Below are 23,715 nucleotides of genomic sequence, written 5' to 3'. Positions count from 1 at the left end.
GGTTCTTTAAAATGACAAACATTCTGGATGTTGCACAGGGCTAAGTACTGAGAGGGAAGCCAAGAGTTTGGGGTCTGTTTTGTGGGTTGGTTTTTTTTCCAAGTTACAAAATTCTTGTTCTTACTGCTCTTGTTGAGCAACTCAGCACAGATGCCACTGTAAACGCTTGTGTGTTTGGTTTTCCTTGTAGGACTCCGTTCGCTTTTGCTGCAAAGGATGGTTGCGTAGCATTTTCCTGCAGGATGAAGGCAGCAGGCAGAGGCACACCGTGGTGGCTGGGGACCCTCCTCACTGTCTGCCTGGCTGCCCTCCCCAGCAGCAGTGCCTGTCCCAGGCTCTGCGCCTGCTACGTCCCCACCGAGGCGCACTGCACGTTCCGGTACTTCACAGCCGTCCCACTGCACATCCCTCCAAACGTCGAGCGCATCAACCTGGGGTATGTTTAACATCAAGATTTTAAATATTCTGACCAGTTACCTTTCAATACTTTGCAAAGCAGTATTTAAGAGCTTCTGGATTTAGGGCTAAAAATTACCCAAAGCAATAAATAAATCACAAGAGCTTAATGTTCTGCAGCATTCAGGATCGGTTGCAATCACAGCTAGCAAAGACCACCAACGCTAAGTGGAAATTTTGGGGATATATCACAGAGCACGTAAGAACTTCATAATGTTGTGAACTTAAATTAATTCTTTTATATTATCCCAACATTTTGCATCTGTAACATGGAACTCAGAAGGAATCTGAAATAGGGAGAATTTTTTCTGGGAAAAGATAGTTCAGAGCTCAGTGGGCTAGAAAATTAGTATGTGCATTAAAATCTTCAGAGACTTTGCTGTGACGTTAGAATGACATACAATGCTGGTATCTATGCTGGTATCTATGTATTTTATGCATTTATGTTCATACGAAATAGCCCTTGTCTGAATATCTCAGGCTCCAAAATGGTTCTGTTCTGTGAGCGGTTAAAAGGAACAGGGAGCAGATTATACCCAGGCTCACCTGGCTGGTTAACATAGTTTCCAGCAAGTGTCCTGTCACATAATCAAATGAGACCAGTCAGCAATATCTGACTCATATGTGTGTTGCTTTTGATATGCGTAACTTTTGCATCATCCATATGTGTATGCAGAAAATATAAAAGGAAGTTTTCATTGGAGTCTTCCCCTTGTCTGCCTTTTGATTCCAGGCAGCATATCCAGATCCCAGCTCCTGACTCCTGTCTGCCCTTTCCTTCTGTTTTGTCAGTGTTGTCCAGAAGTGCTGTATATGAAGTCTTACAATTCAGTATCAGTACTTTTAGAGGACTGTGGGTTAACTTGAGGTGTAGGGCATGTGCTTGAAATACATTAATTACTACTATGAAAAGGCTGTCTCTCTGACTGGTGAATTAACCCAACTTATTTGTCACCATGGGGCACGGAAGGTGTGACTGTAGCATGAGAAGAGTCCCTGCGTTAGCTAATCAGGTCATGCAAGTGTGATAGTAGTTATGAAGTCAAAGGCATTGCTGCATAGGTACTCAGCAATTGCAAGGCTTACACAACACCTAATTCTGGGGTAGCGCAGCATCACTACTGTCCGTAGTCACACTGGCTGGACTTAGATGTGACCAATAGTCAAACCTCTTCTAGCAGAGTAGCTCACACTTAAAGGGTGTTCTGTTTCATTTTTGGTTTCCCTGTTTAAATCCAGCCTTGACTGTCCACACTGTATGCATGTACGTGGAAATCTGTGGAGGCTGAGGCTCTGTCTGAGCTAATTAACTAGCAGTGTGCACCATTGAACCTCTGTGGAGTGGAAATAAAACTCAAGACGTACCACTGAGATGGGCAGACAGCACAGTCCAGCCAAGGGCCAGGGTGGGATGGCAAGGCACTCTGCAGAACCCACCTGCGCCATGGCCTAGGCACCAGCCATTGCCATTCAGGGCCCAGGAGAGAGGTCACACCCCAGTACCCCTGGTTCTACCTGATTCTCAGGGGACAGCACAGGAAGCTTGCTCTTGCTTACGGTCCTCTCTGTGATACTGCAGCACTGGGAAAGCCCTCAACTGAAAGAAGGAGGCTTCAACCGTATCGCCAAGCTCTGCCAGCACAAGAGCTCCTTGCTCTTCTTCAAAGCTGAGCATTCTTGCCTGCACAGTTTTGCAGTTGTTTTCCCAATCCACTGTGAATATAGTCTCAAAAAGCTGCCCTGGAAAAGTTACCAAATTTTGTGCTAAAGTGAAGGAATGACTTAAAATTTCATTGTGGCAACCAGAAGTGCTACCTACCTTTATATATTTCCACAGAGTTCTTCTTTTATTTTGGTTTTGCTTGTTTGTTTTAAAACTTGTGAAGTCCCCTGACTTAAACCCAGGTCCTTTGTTACAGTTACAACAGCTTGCTTAAACTGACAGAAACTGACTTCTCTGGCCTGGAGAAACTGGAGTTACTGATGCTGCATAGCAATGAGATAAATACAATCCCTGAAAAGGTGTTCAGGGATCTATATTCATTACAGGTAAGAAGTAAGTGACCTAATCTTAGTTTTTGTTACAACTTTTAAACTACCTGTAGTAATACTAATAAATGGAAGCAGACCCGTGGTCCGTAGCATTTTGGTTTCATGTTTCTTATTGTATCCACGTGACAGACAACAGCCTTCAGGATCCAGTATCCTCACGGGAAATGTCTTTCCTTCCCAGGTGGGCATTCATTCAGGTACAGTTTAAAGAGTCTGACAAACATACTGGTAGACATTCTGTGAGGAATATCTTAATGGGCAACTGCAGCTGAAACTCCTGTTAAATTTCCATCTAGAGCTGTTATTAACTGCTGTTAAAATGTTGTAGCTGTGATAAACTAAGAACATGAGAGGCCTGAATTGTTCAGACAGAAAACACAGTACTGGCTCAGTTGCTGGTTTTAGAGGATCAGGGGCAAGGGTGAGAGGGGAAGTCAGAAGCCAGGTGAGCTTTGGAGCATACAGACCTTCAGGTTTCAATAACTCTCATGAAGGGTTGTTCCGTGCCTGAAAGCTTGCTCGGTAACTCCTTGCAACTGACTTAATAAAACAAGCTTCATGGGAGTCATATAAGCTTTTCATCCCTTATTGGCAAGCAAGATGGCAACACAATTATAGAAAGTTTTAATGGAATTGTATTTGGCAAATAAACTTGCGTGTTATTGTGATTTTGTACTCTTCCTCATTAATTTTCAAAATACAGAATTCTTGACTGTAACAGTATAATTCCAACAGGAAAAGTAACAACAAAAAGGATGTCTTGGGTACCATATTGAATACTTCAGCAATACAGCAGGTTTGTTCATCTCATAGCTACGAATTTCACTTTTAACCTGTCAGCAACAAAATGACACCTGAGACTTGGGGTTTGGCAAGTACACATCTCACATAACATAAATCCTGAAACTGGAAACGCACTTGTCAGTCCTGTTGGTTAAACATCTAACAAAATAGGCTGTTGCATGCATTTTTATACTCATAACACTGGCTAGAACAAAAGCCACTACCACAGTTTATGGTCAAATTCTGCTTACCCTTTTCGTAAGTGTGGTTTCATTGGGATTTTCTGGAATGAGAAATAAGCGTTGCTTTATTTTGTGTTTTTTAAACACTGCATTTTGTAAATGTGACTGTAGAAGTGTCACCCTGATGGACTGTTGTGTTGAAACAAGAAAGCATCCTTGTAGTCCTGAAACTAACATCACATTTAAAAATAATTCCTCCAAGTTTTTTTCCAATCACTCGCACTACTGGTCTGGTGAAGCACTTTCACTTCACAGAGGTAACCATCAATCAAAATTTGTTAGGAGTCTCATAACGATATAACATGGGCTAATATTATACATCTGTTACTTTTTCATCAACAGGTTTTAAAAATGAGTTATAACAAGGTCAGAGTACTTCAGCAAGATGTTTTCTATGGTCTAAAGAGCTTGGTGCGGTTGCATATGGACCACAATAAAATTGAATTTGTAAATCCCAACGTTTTCTACGGACTCACATCACTGAGGCTGGTCCACTTGGAAGGCAATTTACTCAAGCAGCTTCATCCAGATACATTTGTCACCTTGCACTATAGCCAAATATTTAAAATATCCTTCATGAAGCATGTATATTTGTCTGACAATGTGCTGGCATCGCTACCAGAAGAAATGTTTTCCTACATGTCTGAGCTAGAGAGTGTTTACCTTCATGGAAACCCATGGTCCTGTGATTGCAATCTACAGTGGCTTGCAGAATGGGCAAAAGAGAGGCCAGGTGAGCTGAAGGCCTTGTTTATGCTTTTTAATCATGTCATAGCATCTTATTCTTTCTCATAAAGGTAATTGTGCTTTATTCATCCATTTATTCTCCCAGAAAAGGCTGGAAGACAGGATTTTTGTAGGTGCATGTGATCAGGATAAACAGATTAATACCACTCCGTTTCCCAGATTAAATGAATCTAGTGGCCTTAACCCATTCCCAAGTGCAACTTCCCTTAATGGAAGGTTTTCCTCGGTCTGTCCAAAGATTCTGTGCACCAGGAGAATCCACAGGGAATTAAGAAAGCTCATTTTTATGTAATTGGCAAGAGTGAAGGCCACGTTGTACTTGATTCTTCAAAAAAGAAATAAGGAGCAGGACTCAATGACTTTTTCTGTTGCTGCCCTGAGTGGAGGTTGGACACAGTAGTGTAGTGTTACTCCCTAAACTGCTAGAGCTTGTCTCTCTCAGAAAAAAGCTACAGCCACGTACTGCAACAGAGCCCCCCCTGCATGGTGTAAAAGCACAGGGACCAAAGAGCACTGTACTGAGCTGCAACAGCAACAGTCCTTATGAATTTTCTCTGATGCAACTGCTTAGGTTTTCGCAAGTTACTGTAGGTTTTCACAGGTTGCTTTAAGATAAAATTTTTAAATATTTTAATATTCAAAGTAACGACTTGCTGGTAGCTAAGTCTTTTTTTTTCTTTTTTCTTTTTTTTTATAATAAAAATTGTATCACAAAAGCTTACTGCATTTCTCTTCCCTTCAGATCTTATAAAGTGCAAAAAAGACAGAAGCTCCGGTGCTCAGCAATGCCCAGTTTGTGCTAGTCCCAAAAATCAAAAAGGGAAAAGCTTAGCGGATGTTCCTTCTGCATCTTTAAGCTGTGCTAAACCAGCCATACATGACTCCCTGAAATTTAAAAACCTTACAGTGCCAGATGATGGGGATTTCAGTTCCGTATCTCCCAGGGACTTCTTAGCTCCTATAGGATCCATGGTTTTGAACATGACTGACCAAGCCGGAAATCGAGGTAACTTGGTTTGCGATATCCAGAAACCTAAAGAAATGTCTCCAATCTCATTTGACAAAGATGGCGACAGTACAGCACTCAAAACATCATTCTCAGCATTTCTTGTGTGTGGCATTGATTATGAACACATTCAGCAGCTATGGAGCATACTGGCACTGTACAGTAATTCTCCCTTAAAACTGGAAAGGAATGTCCTAGTGACTAACGTGCCTTTTATTAGTTACAAATATAAACAAATCTACTCTGAAAAAGATGAACTTTTTACTAATATAGAGACTGAACTGAGAGCTGAACCATCCTGGTTAATGCAAAGCAAAGTGGCATTACAGCTAGACAGGACAGCAACCACACTTAACACATTGCACATCCAATACTTTACGGATGCTCAGATTATTTTGCCTGCTGCTGACAAAAAAGAGGTGAGAAATAACTGGACCATCATCTCCAGGGACAACAAAACACAAACAGAGCACACTGTTTTAGTTGGGGGGACCGTAGAACTAGAGTGCCAAGCAATTGGAGAACCAGCTCCTGCAATCGAGTGGATATTGGCTGATGGGAGCAAAGTTAGAGCTCCTTATATCAGCGAGGATGGAAGAATCATAGTAGTTAAAACTGGAACATTCACATTACGGACAGCTGATACTTTTGACACTGGGCTTTATCACTGCATAGGCACAAATTACAACGATGCAGATACCCTCACGTTTAGGATTACTGTGGTTGATCCTTACGTGGAACACAACAGCATAAATGGAGCCCAACTTTCTACATTTGTTGGCGAAACACTCTACCTTCCCTGTACATCCACTGCTGTTCCAGATGCTGCCATTAGTTGGGTGTTACCTGAGCATGCAATTCTTCACCATTCTGTAAGAAACAAACATATTTTTGACAATGGTACCTTGAGAATACAAGGGGTAACAGAGCGAGACAGTGGCTACTTCAGATGTGTCGCAGCCAACCAGTATGGTGTTGATCTTTTAGTTTTCCAAGTGCTGGTTAGAAAAGATGAAACCATTCTAAAGAAAAAGCATGTGGCTGCGGGAGAATGGGAGGAGGGCGATGGCTCTGGCAATGCAATGCTGGTCTCTGCCACAGCACAGAAACATCCTTTAGCTACTCTGGCTACCTTGACAGCTAATCAGGAATCTTCTGCCTCAGCAGCCAGAAATTGGGTCACACAGAGTGCACATAAAAGGAATAGCTATGGGAAAATCACTTACAGGCACTACAGGGACAAATTAAGCAGACGGTTTAGAGGACAGAGAAGACAGTTTGTTTCCTCAGCCAGGAGAGTCGATCCACAGCGCTGGGCAGCCTTTTTGGAAAAAGCAAAGAGGAACTCAACTTTGATAGAAAAACGAGGACAAGTTGCAATGAAACCACGTATTCAAGCCCGTACATTCTCAGAAGTACCTGGGGATGAGGAGGAAACATCGGGTGATCTCCCAGCTCCAGAAGAAGAATTCATGATGCCAGTAACAGAGACAGCCACTGTATCTATGCCAGGGAGAGCAACAGAAAGCATGGTAACTGCAGAACCTGAGATGACTGCGACTAAAACTCCTGCTAGGAAAGCCTCTCTCCTGGTTGCTGAGGTAGTAACTCCCTTACCCTCTCCTTTTTCACAGTCTGTGTCATCTGACAGCAGGCAGCCACAAACATACCTAAAACCTACAATTACAAACTCATGGGAAGGATCTGATTTAAGTCAGATACCAGCAAATGGTATAAAACAATCAAATGGAGCAAGCAGAACATCTACAGTCTTCCCTGCTGGGCAAAGGTTTGTATATTCTGGGGAAGGTAATAACCAGCATTTAACATCTGTACCTACAACACCCATGACAGATGTTACAGACACCAGCAAGTCTGTAACTTCCCAAAATGCAGACGACAGGTTACATGTTTTTACTGAGTCTATTGATAAGAGTTCAACCAAAACAGACCAAGTGTTTGTAGTGACAGTCAGCGAACCAAGTCTTGAATTTGGTCACATTTATTTTCAGAGTACTCAGAAACGAGTAACTCCTAAGCCACCATTGGCCTCAACTATCATGACTCACCCACAAATTCAGATTTTCCAAGATGTTACAACTCATGTGCCCCAGGCCCAGCAGCAATTTGGAAAACAAAGGAAAATTTCTGGTAGGAGACGAATTGTTAGGCCAGGACGTATTCCAAGTATGAAAGAACAAAGGTACAGTTTTGGGAGGCCAGGATCTGTCAGAGGAAGTACAGCTGTGGCTGCAGATGTTCAACTGAATATGAAATATGTATCAAATTTTTCAGCCTTAAATAATTCAGGCAGCTCCATCAGCCCATTTAGCCCAGAAGCACCTCCGTCCTCTCCCTTGACCATGAATATGCCACTGGAGTATCCAGCAGGTGCTCGTCAAAACACAGCATTTCTCAGTGAACAGGAAAATGAACCTAGTGCAACGCAAAAAGCTACCACAGCAGTCATGCCTTTTATTACAAAGGGCATGCAAGATACTACTCAATGGAAACTGGAGAGCAGTGCTCAATTTCAGGCAAATACCGATCAAGTCCAATCTTTTAGCATCAGACCACCACCACCAGCAATCCGCACAGCTCACGTCGCTACAGAAATTACACATACTATAAGCAGTAAGATACTGTCTACCCTTGAATCAGTCTCACCCAGCATTAAGCCTAGAACCTCACCAAAAAATTCCCAAGGAGGAAAAATTACTTGGGAATGTCTCTTTGGAAATGGTGCACAAAAAGAGGTTCTGAAGGAGCTACCAGAGCAACAGCCAGATACGTGTCCATCGACGGGGGTATCAACCATGCTTCCTAAAACTGCAGCAGTATTATCCACATCTAAGATGTCTCCTTTGCACTTTTTGCCTGTTTCAACAGGTGGGAATCACAGCAGCAGTTTCTCATCTTTAAGCAAACCCATCCGTTATGGCAATGGTAAGTCAGAAGAACATCTTCCCACTACAAAACTGCGTTCTTCCTCTAATCCTGCAACGAGTGCAACCAAAGAAATGGATATAACAGGTTTGAAGCCAAAAGTTACACCTATTATTACTCCTCGACCTGACACCAAAATCACCAAAAGTAAAAAATCCAGAGTGGAAAGAAAGAGAGGTCAGCGGAGGAAGAGGCCTCCTAAAACATCTGCTTCACAAAGCGTGACTGCAGGCCACGGTACTGCAGCAATTCCCTCTGTGAATACAGCCATGCCTGTCGTGGCAACAGGTAAATCATTAACTATGCCTACAAGTCTTCTGCCTGCAAAACCTCTCTCTGAGAGCATTAGCACAGTCTCAGTGACAGAAATGCCAGCTCTGCACATCCTGAACACACCAGGCACACCTCAGGACATCCCTACAGCAGGCACGCAGGCATCAGCAACCCCTGTCACATGGAGAAGCATCCAGTCAGCCACGCTACCCCCCAACAGTCGTATTGCTCAGAGCCCTGCTGTGCCGATCCAAACCACACCACAGCTTTCAAAGCCTTTCAACGCTACAGGTGTGCAACCTGCCACAGTCTGTGCAACGCCTGGGTCAGAACCTGCTCAGCGCATCAAAGCCACTGCAACGGCAGGTGAAAAATCACACCAGAAAATGGAAAATAAATTTATCCAAGAAAACCATGTAGCACAACCCGCATTCCCAGCAAGAACAGAGTCAAGTGTTCCTGCTGCCACCAGAGTCATCACTCTTCCAAGCACTCAGCATCCCACCCCTCTGCCAGCCCCAACAGCAGTTGTGCCACCTGCACATACTGCAAGAACCAACACGCCTCCCTGGCGGGAGATCAAATTCTGGCAGAAGCCATCTGCTAAAGTCACGAAGAAAGGCGACATGTTAACTGTCAATACACTGACCGTACTGAAGGCATCACAGGTTGTGACTCCATATGCTCTTCTGTTGGGAAGGGACAAGGACAGGTCTGCCAAAGGCTGGTCTGAAAAGAGACAAGATCAAGAAACTGCCACCACCAATCCTATAGCCTTGGGCCCATTAAGCAGAAATACTTTTGCAAAGCCCAGAGTAATTGGAGGAAAATTAGCTGCTTTTACCGTGCTAGCTAATTCAGATGCTTTTATTCCTTGCGAAGCTACTGGTAAACCCCCTCCAACAATACAGTGGACCAAAATACTGTCAGGTAAGCTTGATAAAACTCTCTAGGATCTGCCTTCCGTTGTAGTCTTGTAATTTGGCAGATGTTCTGTGTGACAAACTCAAGTATTGTTTCATTTAAGAGTACTGTAAAATATCAGTGAAAAGATGAACTTGGAAACAGTGAAAAAGAAAGATATCCCAGCACACTTGCTGGAGTGTCTTAATTACAAAACGGTTCTTTAGGGAAATAAAAAAAAAAAGAAATAAATCATCTATATTTAACCATAATTCTGGGCTTATTGTGAGAATATTTCAGTGTTTATTTATTCAATGTTACCTGCTATTTCAGAACAGTGAGACAAAGTGAAAAGAGAAATCTGTCTGTGGTAACAAACCAACCATCAAATCAAGTTAAAGCTGTGCCAAAACATTCCTGAATATGCACAACTATGCCGAAGTACTTTTGGATATGCAAAGCCCCATCTGCTTTATCCAAACTTTGTCTCTACTGAGGACTAAGTTTTGTTTCTGCTTTAAAGCTTTCTCACTGTATATGTAAAATACTATTATTTCTCCCCTTCTTACCTGTTGTCTTGGTTATTTGGGTACAGTAGACCAGGACAGGAAAATTGTTTTCAGGGACCAAAGATAAAGAAGAGATTCTGATGTGCTGCACTGTTGTCCCCTTGCTTCCCTAGGGACTGATGCTCTGGAAAGCCGAGGTGATGGCAGATGGACAGTGTTTGCCAATGGCACGCTCGCCATCACTCGGGTGGACCTGGAGGACCGTGGGCAGTACCTGTGCACTGCGGCCAACCCACATGGTGTGGCACGGCTCCTGGTCACCTTATCAGTAGTGGCCTACCCGCCCCGCTTCACTGGTGGCAGGTTGCAGCTCCTCACCGCTCACTCCGGAAAGCCCATGGCAGTGAAGTGCAAGGCTGAGGGCAGGCCTCCTCCCACCATCTCATGGGTTCTAGCAAATAAAACGCACATCTCCAACTCTTTCACAGGACATAACAAAGTTCACGTGGAACCGGATGGCACTTTAATTATCAAGGAAGTCACTGTTTATGACAGGGGCATCTACACATGCATAGCTAAAAACCCAGCAGGCACTGACACACTGGTTGTAAAACTGCAGGTCATCGCGGCACCTCCCACCATTCTGGAAAAGAAGAGACAACTTGTCGAGGGAATGATGGGGGAAAATCTGAAATTCCCATGCACCGTGAAAGGGAATCCTCAGCCCACTGTCCACTGGGTCCTCTTCGATGGCACGGTGGTGAAACCTCTGCAGTTCATAAACGCAAAGCTGTTCCTGTTCTCCAATGGCACCCTCCACCTCAGCAACATCGCCCCATCTGACAGCGGCAATTACGAGTGCATAGCCACAAGCTCGACTGGCTCGGAAAGGAGGGTGGTGAGCCTCATGGTGGAACACAGAGATACACTTCCAAAAATAGCTACCACTTCTCAAGAAATGACTCAGTTGAATTTTGGGGACAAGTTGCTTCTGAACTGCACCGCAACTGGAGAGCCAAAGCCCAGGATCATCTGGAGGTTACCCTCCAAGGCAGTTGTTGATCAGTGGCACAGGTAAGAGTCTCTTCCCCCCACCCCACCCCCACCTCTGAAACTTCAAACACTGTCATCTGGTGCTCATCTAACAGCCTGCTATATCACTGAAACAATACTTTGTAAACTAAATTAACTTTTAAACATTTAACAGCAGTGAAACATCTGTGATGATGGCTTGTTATTAAATGTCTAGTAACAGACCATATTAATTGTTATAAGTGGGCGAGGTCTCACCAAAATGAATACAAGTCCTATTTGAATTAAGGAAACCAATGTTAATCATGCATTGGCTGAATTTTGTCATTTTATAGGCAGAAAAGTTATTTACAAGAGATTTTCAAAGTAGGACTGGGGAGGAAGAGGCTTCTGTACTCTCTGCTAAGTCTACCTTTGAGGCCCCCCCCCCCCACAGTCACGCTTCATCTTCACTTTGGGAGAGGCAGCACCAGACCAGAGCTGGGATGAGGAGGGAGATCCAGGTCTGTGCCCTGCTGCAGGAAAGGCAGCCAGAGAGCAACCACTCAGTGCCAAGTACTGTTCTGGACAACACGCAGCAGTGCTGCTAGCTGCCCCAGCTGGGCACAAGCGTTGCGGGTTATCTGCAAGGAGAAGCATGAGGGAGAGGAGTGCAGGCTGGTGGGATGAGGGATGTAAAGTTCAACAGGCTGGCTTGTTCACAGAACAGTGTTCAGCGAGGCAGAGGTGGCATTGTGCAGCTTTGCGTGCCCACGTGGTGTCAGCAAACACACATATCTAGGTAACAACAAAAGAGGCAACTGCATCAGGCTATAACCCATCGGGTGGGTGGGTGATGCGGACACAGTGCCTTTGGAGGGAATGCCTGTATCATATCATGCTGTTAATACTGTCAGTCACCTCCAGTGCTCAGTATTCACCTCCAGCATTTTGTTCCATAATTCTTTTCCTCATTCTTCCCCCGCAACAGAATGGGAAGTCGAATTCATGTCTACCCCAATGGATCCTTGGTTATTGAGGCAGTTACTGAAAAGGATGCAGGTGACTATTTGTGTGTTGCAAGAAACAAAATTGGGGATGATCTGATACTGATGAAAGTCAGCATCACAATGAAACCAGCCAAGATTGACCAGAAACAGTATTTCAAGAAGCTGGTGCCATATGGAAAAGATTTCAGAGTGGACTGCAAGGCCTCTGGGTCACCCACACCAGAAATATCCTGGAGTTTGCCAGACGGGACAGTGATCAATAATGCCATGCTGGCAGACGACAGTGGACACAGGTCTCGCAGATACGTCCTCTTTGACAATGGAACTCTGTATCTCAACAAAGTTGGAGTGACAGAAGGGGGGGATTATACCTGCTACGCTCAAAACACACTGGGAAGAGATGAGATGAAGATACACCTCATGGTCATTGTGGCAGCCCCTCAGATAAAGCACAATTACAAGACATACATTAGAGTGAAAGCTGGAGATACGGCATTACTGGACTGTGAAGCTGTGGGAGAACCCAAGGCAAAAATATTCTGGTTACTACCTTCCAGCGACATGATCTTGTCATCAACGGGCAGACACTTCCTGCACGCCAACGGTTCCCTATCCATCAGTCAGGTCAAACTGTTAGATACTGGGGAGTATATGTGCGTGGCTCGCAATCCTGGAGGGGACGATACAAAATTGTATGAAGTGGATGTTGTTGCTAAGCCACCTATCATAAATGGTTTATATGTGAACAAAACAATTATGAAAGTGACAGCAGTGAGGCATTCAAAGAAACAAATTGACTGTAGGGCAGAAGGTACACCTCCCCTGCAGATCATGTGGATCATGCCTGACAATATTTTCCTAACAGCTCCATACTATGGGAGCAGGATTGTAGTACACAAAAATGGGACACTGGAGATTCGGAACTTAAGGCCTTCTGACACAGCAGATTTTATCTGCGTGGCACGTAATGATGCAGGAGAGAGTATGTTGGTGGTGCAGCTGGAGGTACTAGAAATGCTAAGGCGACCGATGTTTAAAAATCCATTCAACGAAAAAATAATAGCAAAACCTGGGAAAGCCACCATGTTGAATTGTTCTGTGGATGGAAACCCTCCACCTGACATAAGCTGGATGTTGCCAAACGGCACATGGTTTTCCACTGGCATCAAGACTTCCCAGTTTCTCACAGGAAGCAATGGTACTCTCACCATCTACAATCCTGATAGAGACAAAGCAGGAAAGTACCGCTGTGCTGCCCGGAACAAAGTCGGCTACATTGAAAAGCTGATCATCTTGGAGGTTGGCCAGAAGCCCAGTATTCTCACTCGCCCAGTGGGGCCAGTGAAGGGCATTAGCGGAGAGCCGCTATCACTTCACTGCCTGTCTGATGGCAGTCCCAAACCAAACACAGCGTGGACCCTGCCAGGCGGCAACATGCTGGATCGACCGCAGATCAACAAGAAATACATACTGCTGGAGAACGGCACTTTGGTTATACGAGAAGCCACCATTCATGACAGAGGAAATTACATGTGTAAGGCCCACAATAATGCCGGAGAATCCTCTGTAACTGTCCCTGTCGTTATTGTAGCCTATCCTCCAAGGATTACAAACAGACCGCCGCAGACCATACACACGATGCCTGGAGCAGCGGTTCAGCTCCACTGCAGAGCACTGGGGATACCAAAACCAGAAATTACCTGGGAATTACCTGACCACTCAGTACTCCCCACAGGTCACCAAGGCCGTGCATCTGGGAGCAAACTGCTTCACCCCCTGGGGACACTGCTCATCCAGAATCCCCAGCCCTCCGATTCCGGCGCGTACAAGTGCACAGCAAAGAACCATCTTGGCAGTGATTTAACAGTAACATACATTCATGTCACTTAAAGTAAGAAATACAACATGAATGAGTGTTAGCAAAGTCTACAGCTGGACCGACTCATTCCTGGCATATGTATAATCAAAGGCAGCCACAGGCATGGAAGTGCCTAAACACACTTAAGAGTGATCAATCTGCAATGACTGTAGAAAAGAGAGGAAGGACTTGGGGAAAATTAGACTTAGCATCATTACCTGGCATTGGTTCTTTCAGTGATTAAACAGATTTAAATTAAAAGAAACTCAAGGCCCTTTTGCTCTGTCAGCAAACATTGAGTACCAAACAAAATTACTTTCTGGAAATGTACCTAGAAATTTCAGTGAAGGACAGACTTTCGTATTAGTTTAATATTGTCCACCTTCTATGACTGTTGTGAACATGGATCACATTAAAGCAAGAGTATCTGAGAACCAAAGAGCAGATTTTATTGCGATGCAAATTACCTTCTTAATATGAACATTTAGTATGTTCTTTTTAATAAATACTCAATGGTGAAACAAGTAATGAAGTATGTTTAATAATATAGCTCTGTTTCGCACAGTCTTTTTTGCAGAACTTTGGGATGATACATACAGAACAACTCTGCTCTCATTTTGAAATGAGAGAGTAAGCTTTGTTTAGTGAAAGCACAAAGGCCATGTACAGAGACACTCTGGCTTGGCATAATTTTCCTATTGTCACAAAAGCATTTGTTGAAGATTTTTCACTAGAAAACAACTGCAACAATTTGCACATAAATTTAGAATTCAGATTTCTCAAATCAGCAGATAGCCCTAAGCAGCAACCTTCTGTACCTGAGGGAGAAATGCCTCCGCAATGGTAGGAAATGGTTACCTACATGTTTTATTCTCACAAATCACAGACTGGACTGGTCAAATACATCTTTAAAAGTTCAAGCCAGTAACAAAAGCTCAGTTTCTTTTCTTCCTAAGAGCAAGGTTAATGTTAGGACAGAGGGGTGCATAGATGTAATGCAGCCTTTCCCTTTAAATCTGCAAATCCAGGATCTCTGTGTCTTGTAGAAGAAAGGGCACTGTCCCTACACCGCAGCCAGCAGTGCCCAGCATGGCCCAGTCCTGCTGGAGTGGACCAGGGATGGCACAGCTGAAGCCAGGACTGTGGGAAGAGAGCAGTCTCTTCATCCGTTAGAGAAAGCCTGATGGATGTACAAAGGGTTCTGTAACCACGCCCTGCCTCATGAACAATTCCAGCTCTTTACATGATTTAAAATAATCAAAGAAATCCTAGCACGGTAGCACATCTGTGAGATGCCACTTACAAGAAGGGTCTGCAATGCAACTCCTCAGCGTTAACGTGACAGCAGCATCTGAACCGCCTGCAGTACCATCTCTTGGCAGCAGCTGATGAGCTCAGTGAGAAAGTATTCAAGTACAAAGAGCTAAATGGAAATTCTACCTCATTTAACCACATCACAATCAGCCTGGGGAATTTTTTGATTTTTTTTATTTAAGACTATAACCTCAGCCTTGATTGCTTTTATGCAGCTTTGATCATTTCCTGATGTCAACACACACATTTTGCTGTGCACTTGTTCCCTCCTTGCACAGTGTTGATGTAGTAGCACTGCAATGGTTTGACAATATGAATTTCACTGGTTAATATCTGTAATAGCTTTAGCTACTGTGAAGAACAGAAAATCTCCTTAAAAAAACTGATCAGAAGCAATGTTTACATAGGACTTACCCGACTATTGTAAAAGTCAGCCAAAATCTACTTTTCTACAGATTTCCATGTAGTGTTACTCCATTAGCTGGCTGTACTGCCTCCCCAGTCCTCGGAGCTTGTGCAGTGCAGTCTTCTCCCCTCCCCACAGAACACCTGGCTGCAATACCATCTATAAATGCTTTGTATGGTAAACTAAGCAAATTGAGTTAATACAAAGTAGAGAAAAAATAATCCTATGTGTATTTTAAATGTAGTCTGTGTTCCACTTCCAAAATGAATGCATTTAAAAAAAATAATCATATAGACTTAACTCCTACATTACATAAATAGTAATAAATTTATCGTGTTTTTTCAACTCTAATACCAGCAAAATGATATATTTGCACAGGTTTGAATAATAATGATTTATTTGTGGTAATTTTGATTTACAGTTTACTTGTGGTTTTGCAGTCAGCTGATAATACATAATACCTTACACCACTGAAAGTCACCCAGCTGTCAAGACTCAAATGCGGAATGTGCAATACTTACCGTACAACATCAGTAGCAGAGACAGGTAACGGGAATAACTCATCTAGGGCAGCTTCAGCTACAGAACTGCTGCCATCGCAGAGGCGCCTTTGGCACATTTCCCCCCCTCGCTGTGTGAAAGCTGGTAAGAGGTTTGTTACTGGAGGCACCAAGTGAGACAGAGAGATTCGCTTCCCATGAGGCTTCACTGGGAGCCAGAGACTTCCCTCAGGAAACGGAGCAAAACCCGCTGACTGTTGGAGCCTCATTACTATGTCATGCGCTCCTTTAGAATCAATCACCAGTGAACTTTATATTAAAAACACCAAATATGAAACACTGCTACTTCTAGTAGGTTTATTAACATTACATTGTGGCTTTTAATATAAACTTTAAGAAGTTCTAATACAAGCAATAGACCCACTTCAGCACCTTCTTACCACAATAAGAGCAAGAGATAATTGGTACTTTAAACGAATTTTATAAAGTGCATATGAAAATTACAGTCAAATAAAAATTTATATTGATGCTTGTTCTACCAACAAAGGAGGAGGTGAACATTTTAATGAACAAATTAACTTCTATGCCAGAATTGGAAGTGCCTTTCAGTTCAGTAGTTTGGTCCAGTGCAGTTCTTCTAAAAAAACCCAAAACCACAACAAAACCAAAACAAACAAAACCCAACCAAACAAAAAACAAGGATAAAAAAAAAAAGTGTTTCCCACAAATAAATGAATCCAGCATTCTTTGTCTTCTTTAAAAGTAACAGGACCTAAAAAGCACCAAATTCATAAAATCTGCAATAACATTCTTCAAATAGGCCCACAAGTCCATATATTTAAATCTAGTTAAACACAAAAAAAAAAATCCCCAAATGCAAAAATCCCACCTTGTTACATATTCACATCAACTGCAGCACAAAAAATAATTACTGAAATAATAAGAGAAGAAAACTAAAGTCTGCTTTCTAGCAATAACTAGTGCATTGTGTTTTGAATGTTCTCTTCTTCAGTGCAAACATAACATTACATCTCCCTTCCATCTCTGCTTTAGAAGTGTGACGGATGCCCATACTGGTTTACTCCTTGTTGTGGCTGGTTACCTGGTTGATAAAGCAAAGGGAAGTGTTTGTGCCTTACGGCTGTACTCCACAGAAATACAGAAAAATACCTGTTTCATGCAGCAGTAGCAAACAACACTCGGTACAGTCCCTTATGTACCCAACGCATGCAAGATGCGCGTGTTTCCTTGGGGACTTTCCCTGCAGCACGACTGCAGAAGCCAGGGAGGAAACATGCAGCAAACGGCAACTGGCCCACTGGCCCACCAGCCCCAGTGCTGCAGTGACTCAGGCTTCTCTGGTGACCAACAGAAACTCGTGGGATGCACCAGCACGAGAATTTTGGTATTACATCACTACTGGGACCGGCAGACAACTGTCATCAGGTAAACTACTTACAAGTATATATGGCAGCACATCTCCAGAAAAATAATTCCATATTCAAATATACGTATGTACATCTACACACACACACTTACTGGAGAGCTGCTTCTGGAGCTGCCTGACCAGCGCTGCCGTCTGTTGTTGCTGCTGCGTCTGCTGTAAGCCTTGCCTCGGAAACTGTGAAAGAAACATGAAAGGTGAAAGAAACAGGCAGAGCGTGCGTGCCGTGCCAGGTGAGCCTGCAGCTTGTGCCACCCCGTCAGCTGCTGCTGGAGCTGGGGAGGGGGCAGAAGGTGGGCAGGCCGGCCTCTGCAGCAGGTCCCAATGGATTCTAACAGCACAGCAAGGTCACATGGAACAGGCTTCGAACTTTGAGAGCATTTGTTCCCTTCACCCCCCTGAAATCCTGCACATTTCCAGCTGGGTTACAGGTACCACCCATGCCCAGCTGCACGCAAGGGACAGAGTCAGTCTCTGGCTTTCCCACCCCTGGAGAGGCCAGTTTTCATCCTACAAGTCACTCTCAGCTGCTTTACTGTCTGCACTGCTCAAAGACAAGGCAAATCAAAACTGCAACTCAAAACAGACAGCCTTTTCAGCATTTTTAAACACATGCAGTTGAAGCATAATAGTCAAAAGAAGCTTCTAGAAAAGTTTTTTCCCCAGGGCAACGGCTCTTCAGATAAAAAGCAGGGTAAGCAGAAAGCACAGGCTGCTCACTTTGCTGCACGCCTGCTGCAGGGTGGGAGCTGCGCACAACTCTTGGCTCCAGCCGAAGTGGAGACAGATCAATGCCCAGCCAGCTGGGCCAACTCCTCCACAGAGCAAAATCATCATCCTTCTGTTCCCTACCCAAGGCCCACCAGGACTGAGACAAGGACCTTCCTGCCCATGGCATTCAGCACAAAAGGATTAGACACAAAAAGCCGCCAAAGAGATCTGCTGTTACTAAATTAAATCATGACTTCAATCACTTGGAAAGTATTCGGTGTAAATGTACCGACTCTCACATATTGGCAGCCTATTTACTGACCCACGAAGGCTATCGTTCAGGTAAGGATGGGTAGGAGAACGAGCACCCACTTTGCTTTCCACACCTCTGGCTGTCACTCAGGAAAAAAAAAAAATCATTCTCTATTAACAACTTTTGTTGATCATCCACATTTATGTCAGAGCATGGAATATATTACACACCACACTACTGCATTAGGACAGACAGACCTGCCACAGACTGCCTGCGTGTGTACCCCAGTGGGATGGACACTGCTGGTGCCAAAGGTCTGCGTATACCAGCAGCATTTTCTTCACTTGGAAAAATGCATCACCTGTATGAAAGAACAATGCCTGCGCACCAGCGATCAGAGACTCCTGAGGACAGACAGCTGACGGCACAGCTCCCGCATACCTAGCTACTCCTGGGAGGGAAATAGTGATGAATGAGGTACTGCTATGCCAGCAAGCACAAACTGAACCAAGCCTTCACCATTTACTGTGTCTTCCTCTCAAGGCCTCCGAGCTCTGTTTCCCAAGTCCTGCAACTTTCCTTCTCATTAGATTTGATGAAAATGCATGTGCTTCTAATTAAGTGATTTTTTTTTTCTGCTTCTGCAGAAGGATACACAATACACCTTACCAGTTTGAAAACTTGGTGTGCTGAATAAAAATGGAGTTATTCAATACTCTAACAACATCATAGGCGCTACAGAAAATGCCTGTGCTTTGTTTCAGTGAAACCTTTTGCTTAATGAAGGGAGTTGCGATGTTTTACAAGACTTCAGCATCTTTTTCCTTTCTGAAACCAAATCCTGTACTTAAAATACGTTGTGTAATCTTCTGGCTAACAGTCCTGAGTAAATGCTGACTTTAGTAAAAAACATTAACCACACCAGGGTTTCCTGGGGACATGAAACCAACACACAGAAAGCCTTCTGCTGTGCTAAGTGCTGGGAGAGGAGCTTGCAGCCAGGCAGGTGCTCACTCTCTGCGACTCTCTCACACATGTTGTTTGTTCTTGACATAAACACTTTAAGAAAAACTCAAAAATGAATGCAAATTATCTTTCAATAGCTGTCAGATAAATGTCTTTCATTTATCCTTACTCTTGCACTTACAAGCCACACCTCAGAGTTTCTCTATCAGATCACACTGATTAATGCTTTTAAACTCAGAAGGTAGCTATTTCAGCATTACTGTTATTTTCTCCATTTTTCTACAGCAAACTTTTTCTAGTTATCCTCACCTACCCTAAATATGCCTGGAAGAATTGCCCAAATACAGGAAACAAGCATAATGACATTATACATTCACTATTCATAAAAAATACTGGGTAGTGATAGTGATTTGGTAAGATCATTACCTAAACGATAAAAAGCTCCAATTCAGCATACAGGAATGTCTCAGAAGCGATTTTGTTTGCACAGCTGTCTTCAGGCAGCTCTGTTTTATGACTAACGATTTAATTTAAAAGGATCTTCAAACAATGAAACCCATTTCTTCCCCAGCCAGTTAGCAGTACAACCGAGAAATCGAAGGCCCAAAGTCACCGACAGCCACCCGTGATGTGACCTCAGGCAGGGCTGGGAGCCCAGCAGTGGCAGAGCCACCAGCGGCCGCAGCCGACACCAGAGAGAGCAGAGCAAGCGTGGATGCTTGCACAGACACGGCGCAGAGAAATGCCAAGAATCAGCACCCTACATTTCCAAGTGAGTGCTTTTCTCAGTGTCACATCAAAAACTAGTTCCACAACTAGCATCAGTTGTGTACGTGATCCTGCTTTCACTTCAAAACATTACAGAGACAAAAAAATCCACCAATTTATATGCAACAGCTACAGACTTCTCATCAAGTTTAAATTTTTAAAGATAGCAAGGGCTATTAATTATTACTATGATATATTAACTAGGATAACTCTCATAAAAGTGCATAGCACAGCAAGCATAAACAGGAAGAATTAATTCCGGTGGCAGTAAGGCGTTAATTTACTTTCACCTGCTGCTCTGGGACTACTAACAGGTATCTGTACACCCCCAGGATGAAAGAACCCTGACTTTTCAGCGGGGTTTACTTGGTTCTGTATCAGGTTTTCAAAATAGTCATGTATTTATGCTGCAGTAGGAGTAAGACTGAAGATGACTTTAAAGCACCTCATTATTTCCCCGCCTCTGAATTTGCACAAAGAAATTTAAGGCAATTTGTCTGGGCAGTCTTATTCACTGGTGATGGAAAAGAATCAGAACCGCACCAGTACCCATTTTTTAACTATATCCCCAAGTAATTCTCAAAAGAACTGCTATGGGTGGTTATTTGTATTGTTGGCAAATTAACCATTAGTTTTAAATCAATACCACGAAGTGTAACATCAAAAAGATATGTTAGAATGAACTTTTCCTACACACACACACAAATCTCTTTTTTGCCCAAAACAATGTGCCGTCATTGGCCCAACTTTGGCGTCAGTTTTGACTGAATTGGTGAATGAACCATGGAAGTGCAGGAGGCAGTGTGTACTCCGGTCCTGGAAGGAGCATCTCTGAACAGCAAACTGCAGTGCATTGCTGCAGAGGCACTGAGGGTCCAGCAGGGCAGTGCATGAGCCCTCCTTGCCACAGCCAGTGTTCACTTGCCTCCCCATCAGAGGGTCGGCAGGCAAGGTCACCCCCAGCGACACCTCAGCGCATGCGTGACCCACCTCTTGCCACGTTTTGGCGAGACGGACACAGTTGCGTGGTCTCCTGCGGACAGGTGCAGTTTTCCTCTGCCCACGCTTGGAGCCTGCCAGGCACTACCTGGATACACTAGGAGGCTGATACCGGGAAGCTTACACAAACCCTCTCCCCAGACTGCCACACCACCCGCCTCGGGAAGCGACCAAACCCACCCCCATCGCTACCCTGGCACCTCCCGGAGCACCTGGCAGCCACCTCTGCTTACCAAAGGCTGCTGCGGCTGCACGGGCTGGAGACCAAGCGCCTGCTGCTGCCCTGGCTGCTGCTGCTGCTGCAACTGAAAGAAGATGGGCATTGAAGCAATGGTGAGACGACACACGCTGCCTCGGGGAGCGACTGCGAGCCAAGCAGGATGGCTTTTCAGGAGTGATTTCCAGCACAGGATCAGGGCTGGCTTGCTGCACCGGTTACTGAAGGCCCCATTTGGGAGAGGCCTCACAGCTCTCCACTTCCTGCACCAGCCACATCAAGGCTGATGGGGAGCATTGTTAATAGACAAAAACTCAAAAGTCGGTACACTTAATTTACTACAACATCAAGATATTTTGATAGAATACATTATCATTCCACAAGAACTGGCACAGATAGTAATTGCATTAAAATGCAAACATAATTTGAAAAAATAATTTGAATAATCAGAAGGCCATGGGAAGGATTTTTAATGTAATTTACTTCCTCTGTGCCCAACCCTACGTATTTAGCTGATACACTGACAATTCTCTCCAAATTAAAAATATATCATCAAAATATAGGAAATAGGCCAGATGGGCAGCAAGCCCTTTGATTTAATTCTGGTATACATTATAAAGCCAGAGCAGAACCACTGCTTTGGTCTCACAGTCTGCCAGGCCATTCTCAGATTTAGCTTCCCCAGAGGCATTCTACAATCTCGAAACAATGGAAGTACTGAATTTTACTTCTACATCCAGAGCTCTCCTTTGGAAGCCCCAAATGTAAACTGAATTATTGCACTCAGGTAAAAGCAGTTCGGGTTTATATCACCAGGCTCTGCTGCTCTAGACTTGAAGACATGTGCAAAGCGAGCACATAACCCCACCACCTGGCATGGTGATGCTTACACTCCCTCCCTGCACTGAGACACCCTTTGCCTCTGACACAGCCGAGTCCCTCACCTGGAAGAGCCTCTGCTGTCGCATCTGCTGCTGTCTCTGTCTCACCGACTCCGGAGGCAGCTGCACTGAATTCAGGGTTGGGTGGGGACCCGCAGTCGATGCACTGTCCAGTCCCCCTCCAACCAGGGAATTTGGCTGCAAAGGCTGATGGCTGAGTCTGGTCAGAGGAAAAAAATAACAGATTATTTACAGACAGAGCACAAGTTACTCTAGGAGTACTCAACTGTAAGCTGTGACACTAGGCTTCCATAGATCTAAAAGACATTACATTCTACAGGAAAAATACATTTCCAAACAGGAATGCTTTGAAAAATATTCCATGATAGAAGCTGTACCACACCATTGCCTGGTAACTGATGAAGGTAATAACATGTTCCTCTAAACAGAAACAGATCCAAGCATTCAACTCTTGTTTTATTAGGAAGAGTGATGAGTTTCTACAATTCAAGCAAGAATTCCACATAAGCACCAAAATGTTCTCCAGACCGAAAGATCTCATTACGATGAATTTAGAATTGGTCATCATGAGGTGGTCTTTTTACTTTCTAAAATACTAAAAAAACCACACCAAGAAAGTGCTTTCTTAGGATGTTATGGGAGTAATTTAACATTGACAAAGCAGAAAGATATACATGGGGAAAACATGCCAGCTAGCTAGCTCATAATTTAGCTTAGCTGTTTAAAACTCAGTAAAGCCAAGGCGGTCCACGTTAGCAGCTTTATTCCTAACCCAAGGCACCCTGTAAGCTTTACTACAAGGCTGTCAACCAAGCCAAGGCCAAACTTTCTGAAGAGGTGCAACCCTATCCATAATTGAGCATATTCTTCAGACATCCGGACTTGCAAGAATTTAACAGAAGTTAAGGAACCAGCAGAATATACAGTAACATTCACAATCCCAGAAGCGCCGACTTCATTAAATATAACAATATAATGTTATAATTCAATATATAAGCACCAACTTCAATAAATACAGCAATTGATTAGCAAGTCATTTAAGTACACCTGAACTTAGCATCTAAAGGAGATTTTAGTTTTGGGATCAAATTAGAGCTGAAGCAGAGAAAGAATAGCATCTCTACTTGGTAACTGAGCACATCAGCGGCACTCCAGGATAAGTTACACAGGAACAGTGAGACAGGACTGCAGTTCTGGCAGCCAGACCACCTCGTGATGACTGATGCCTACGCGCAGCTGTGCTGCTTCAACGAGCTCACAGATGGGGTGAGCGCTGTGCTGCACAGGTACCCCATCACGGCTGCGGATGGGCAGTGCGTGCAGAGGCACACCTTGCAAATTTCGACTGTTCCCCACCCCCCAACTCCCTCTTTAATTTAAGCCTGTGTTTTGGGGAGTCACTCTACATCTATTTGAAGTGGAAATTAAAAGTGATAAAA

At 43.9% G+C, this 23,715-nt stretch overlaps 2 protein-coding genes across 21 annotated transcripts in view; one reads left to right on the top strand and one right to left on the bottom strand.

Annotated features, from left to right (window-relative positions):
- The first annotated feature begins 90 nt into the window (after positions 1-90).
- Positions 91-14,324, top strand: IGSF10 (immunoglobulin superfamily member 10). Of its 2 annotated transcripts, none has more exons than XM_056358991.1 (6): positions 91-436; positions 2,376-2,505; positions 3,876-4,266; positions 5,023-5,286; positions 10,091-10,991; positions 11,920-14,324. In XM_056358991.1, exons 1-6 carry the CDS (start codon positions 243-245, stop codon positions 13,826-13,828), a joined length of 3,789 nt encoding a protein of 1,262 aa, XP_056214966.1. In that variant the 5' UTR covers positions 91-242; the 3' UTR covers positions 13,829-14,324. The 2 variants fall into 2 exon arrangements, with proteins under 2 accessions (XP_056214966.1, XP_056214964.1); XM_056358989.1 differs by having other exon boundaries at positions 5,023-9,435.
- Positions 14,325-16,359: 2,035 nt separating this feature from the next.
- Positions 16,360-23,715, bottom strand: part of MED12L (mediator complex subunit 12L) — a 150,499-nt gene continuing 143,143 nt past the window's right edge. For 12 of the 19 annotated variants that reach the window (XM_056358992.1, XM_056358993.1, XM_056359002.1 and 9 more), the window contains 4 exons: positions 22,319-22,475; positions 21,391-21,462; positions 17,556-17,637; positions 16,360-17,118 (listed from right to left, as the gene is read on the bottom strand). In XM_056358992.1, coding sequence (XP_056214967.1) covers positions 17,066-17,118; positions 17,556-17,637; positions 21,391-21,462; positions 22,319-22,475 — 364 coding nt within the window. In that variant the 3' untranslated portion in view covers positions 16,360-17,065. Of the gene's footprint in view, positions 17,119-17,555; positions 17,638-21,389; positions 21,463-22,247; positions 22,476-23,715 lie in introns of those variants that run through there. The other 7 variants (XM_056358994.1, XM_056359001.1, XM_056358997.1 and 4 more) reach the window with 6 other exon arrangements.

Source organism: Falco biarmicus, chromosome 13 (assembly GCF_023638135.1).
Source record: "Falco biarmicus isolate bFalBia1 chromosome 13, bFalBia1.pri, whole genome shotgun sequence".
Classification (NCBI taxonomy): Eukaryota; Metazoa; Chordata; class Aves; order Falconiformes; family Falconidae; genus Falco; species Falco biarmicus.
Note: the sequence above shows the minus strand (reverse complement) of the source record. Positions and strands in the feature narration are given on the sequence as shown.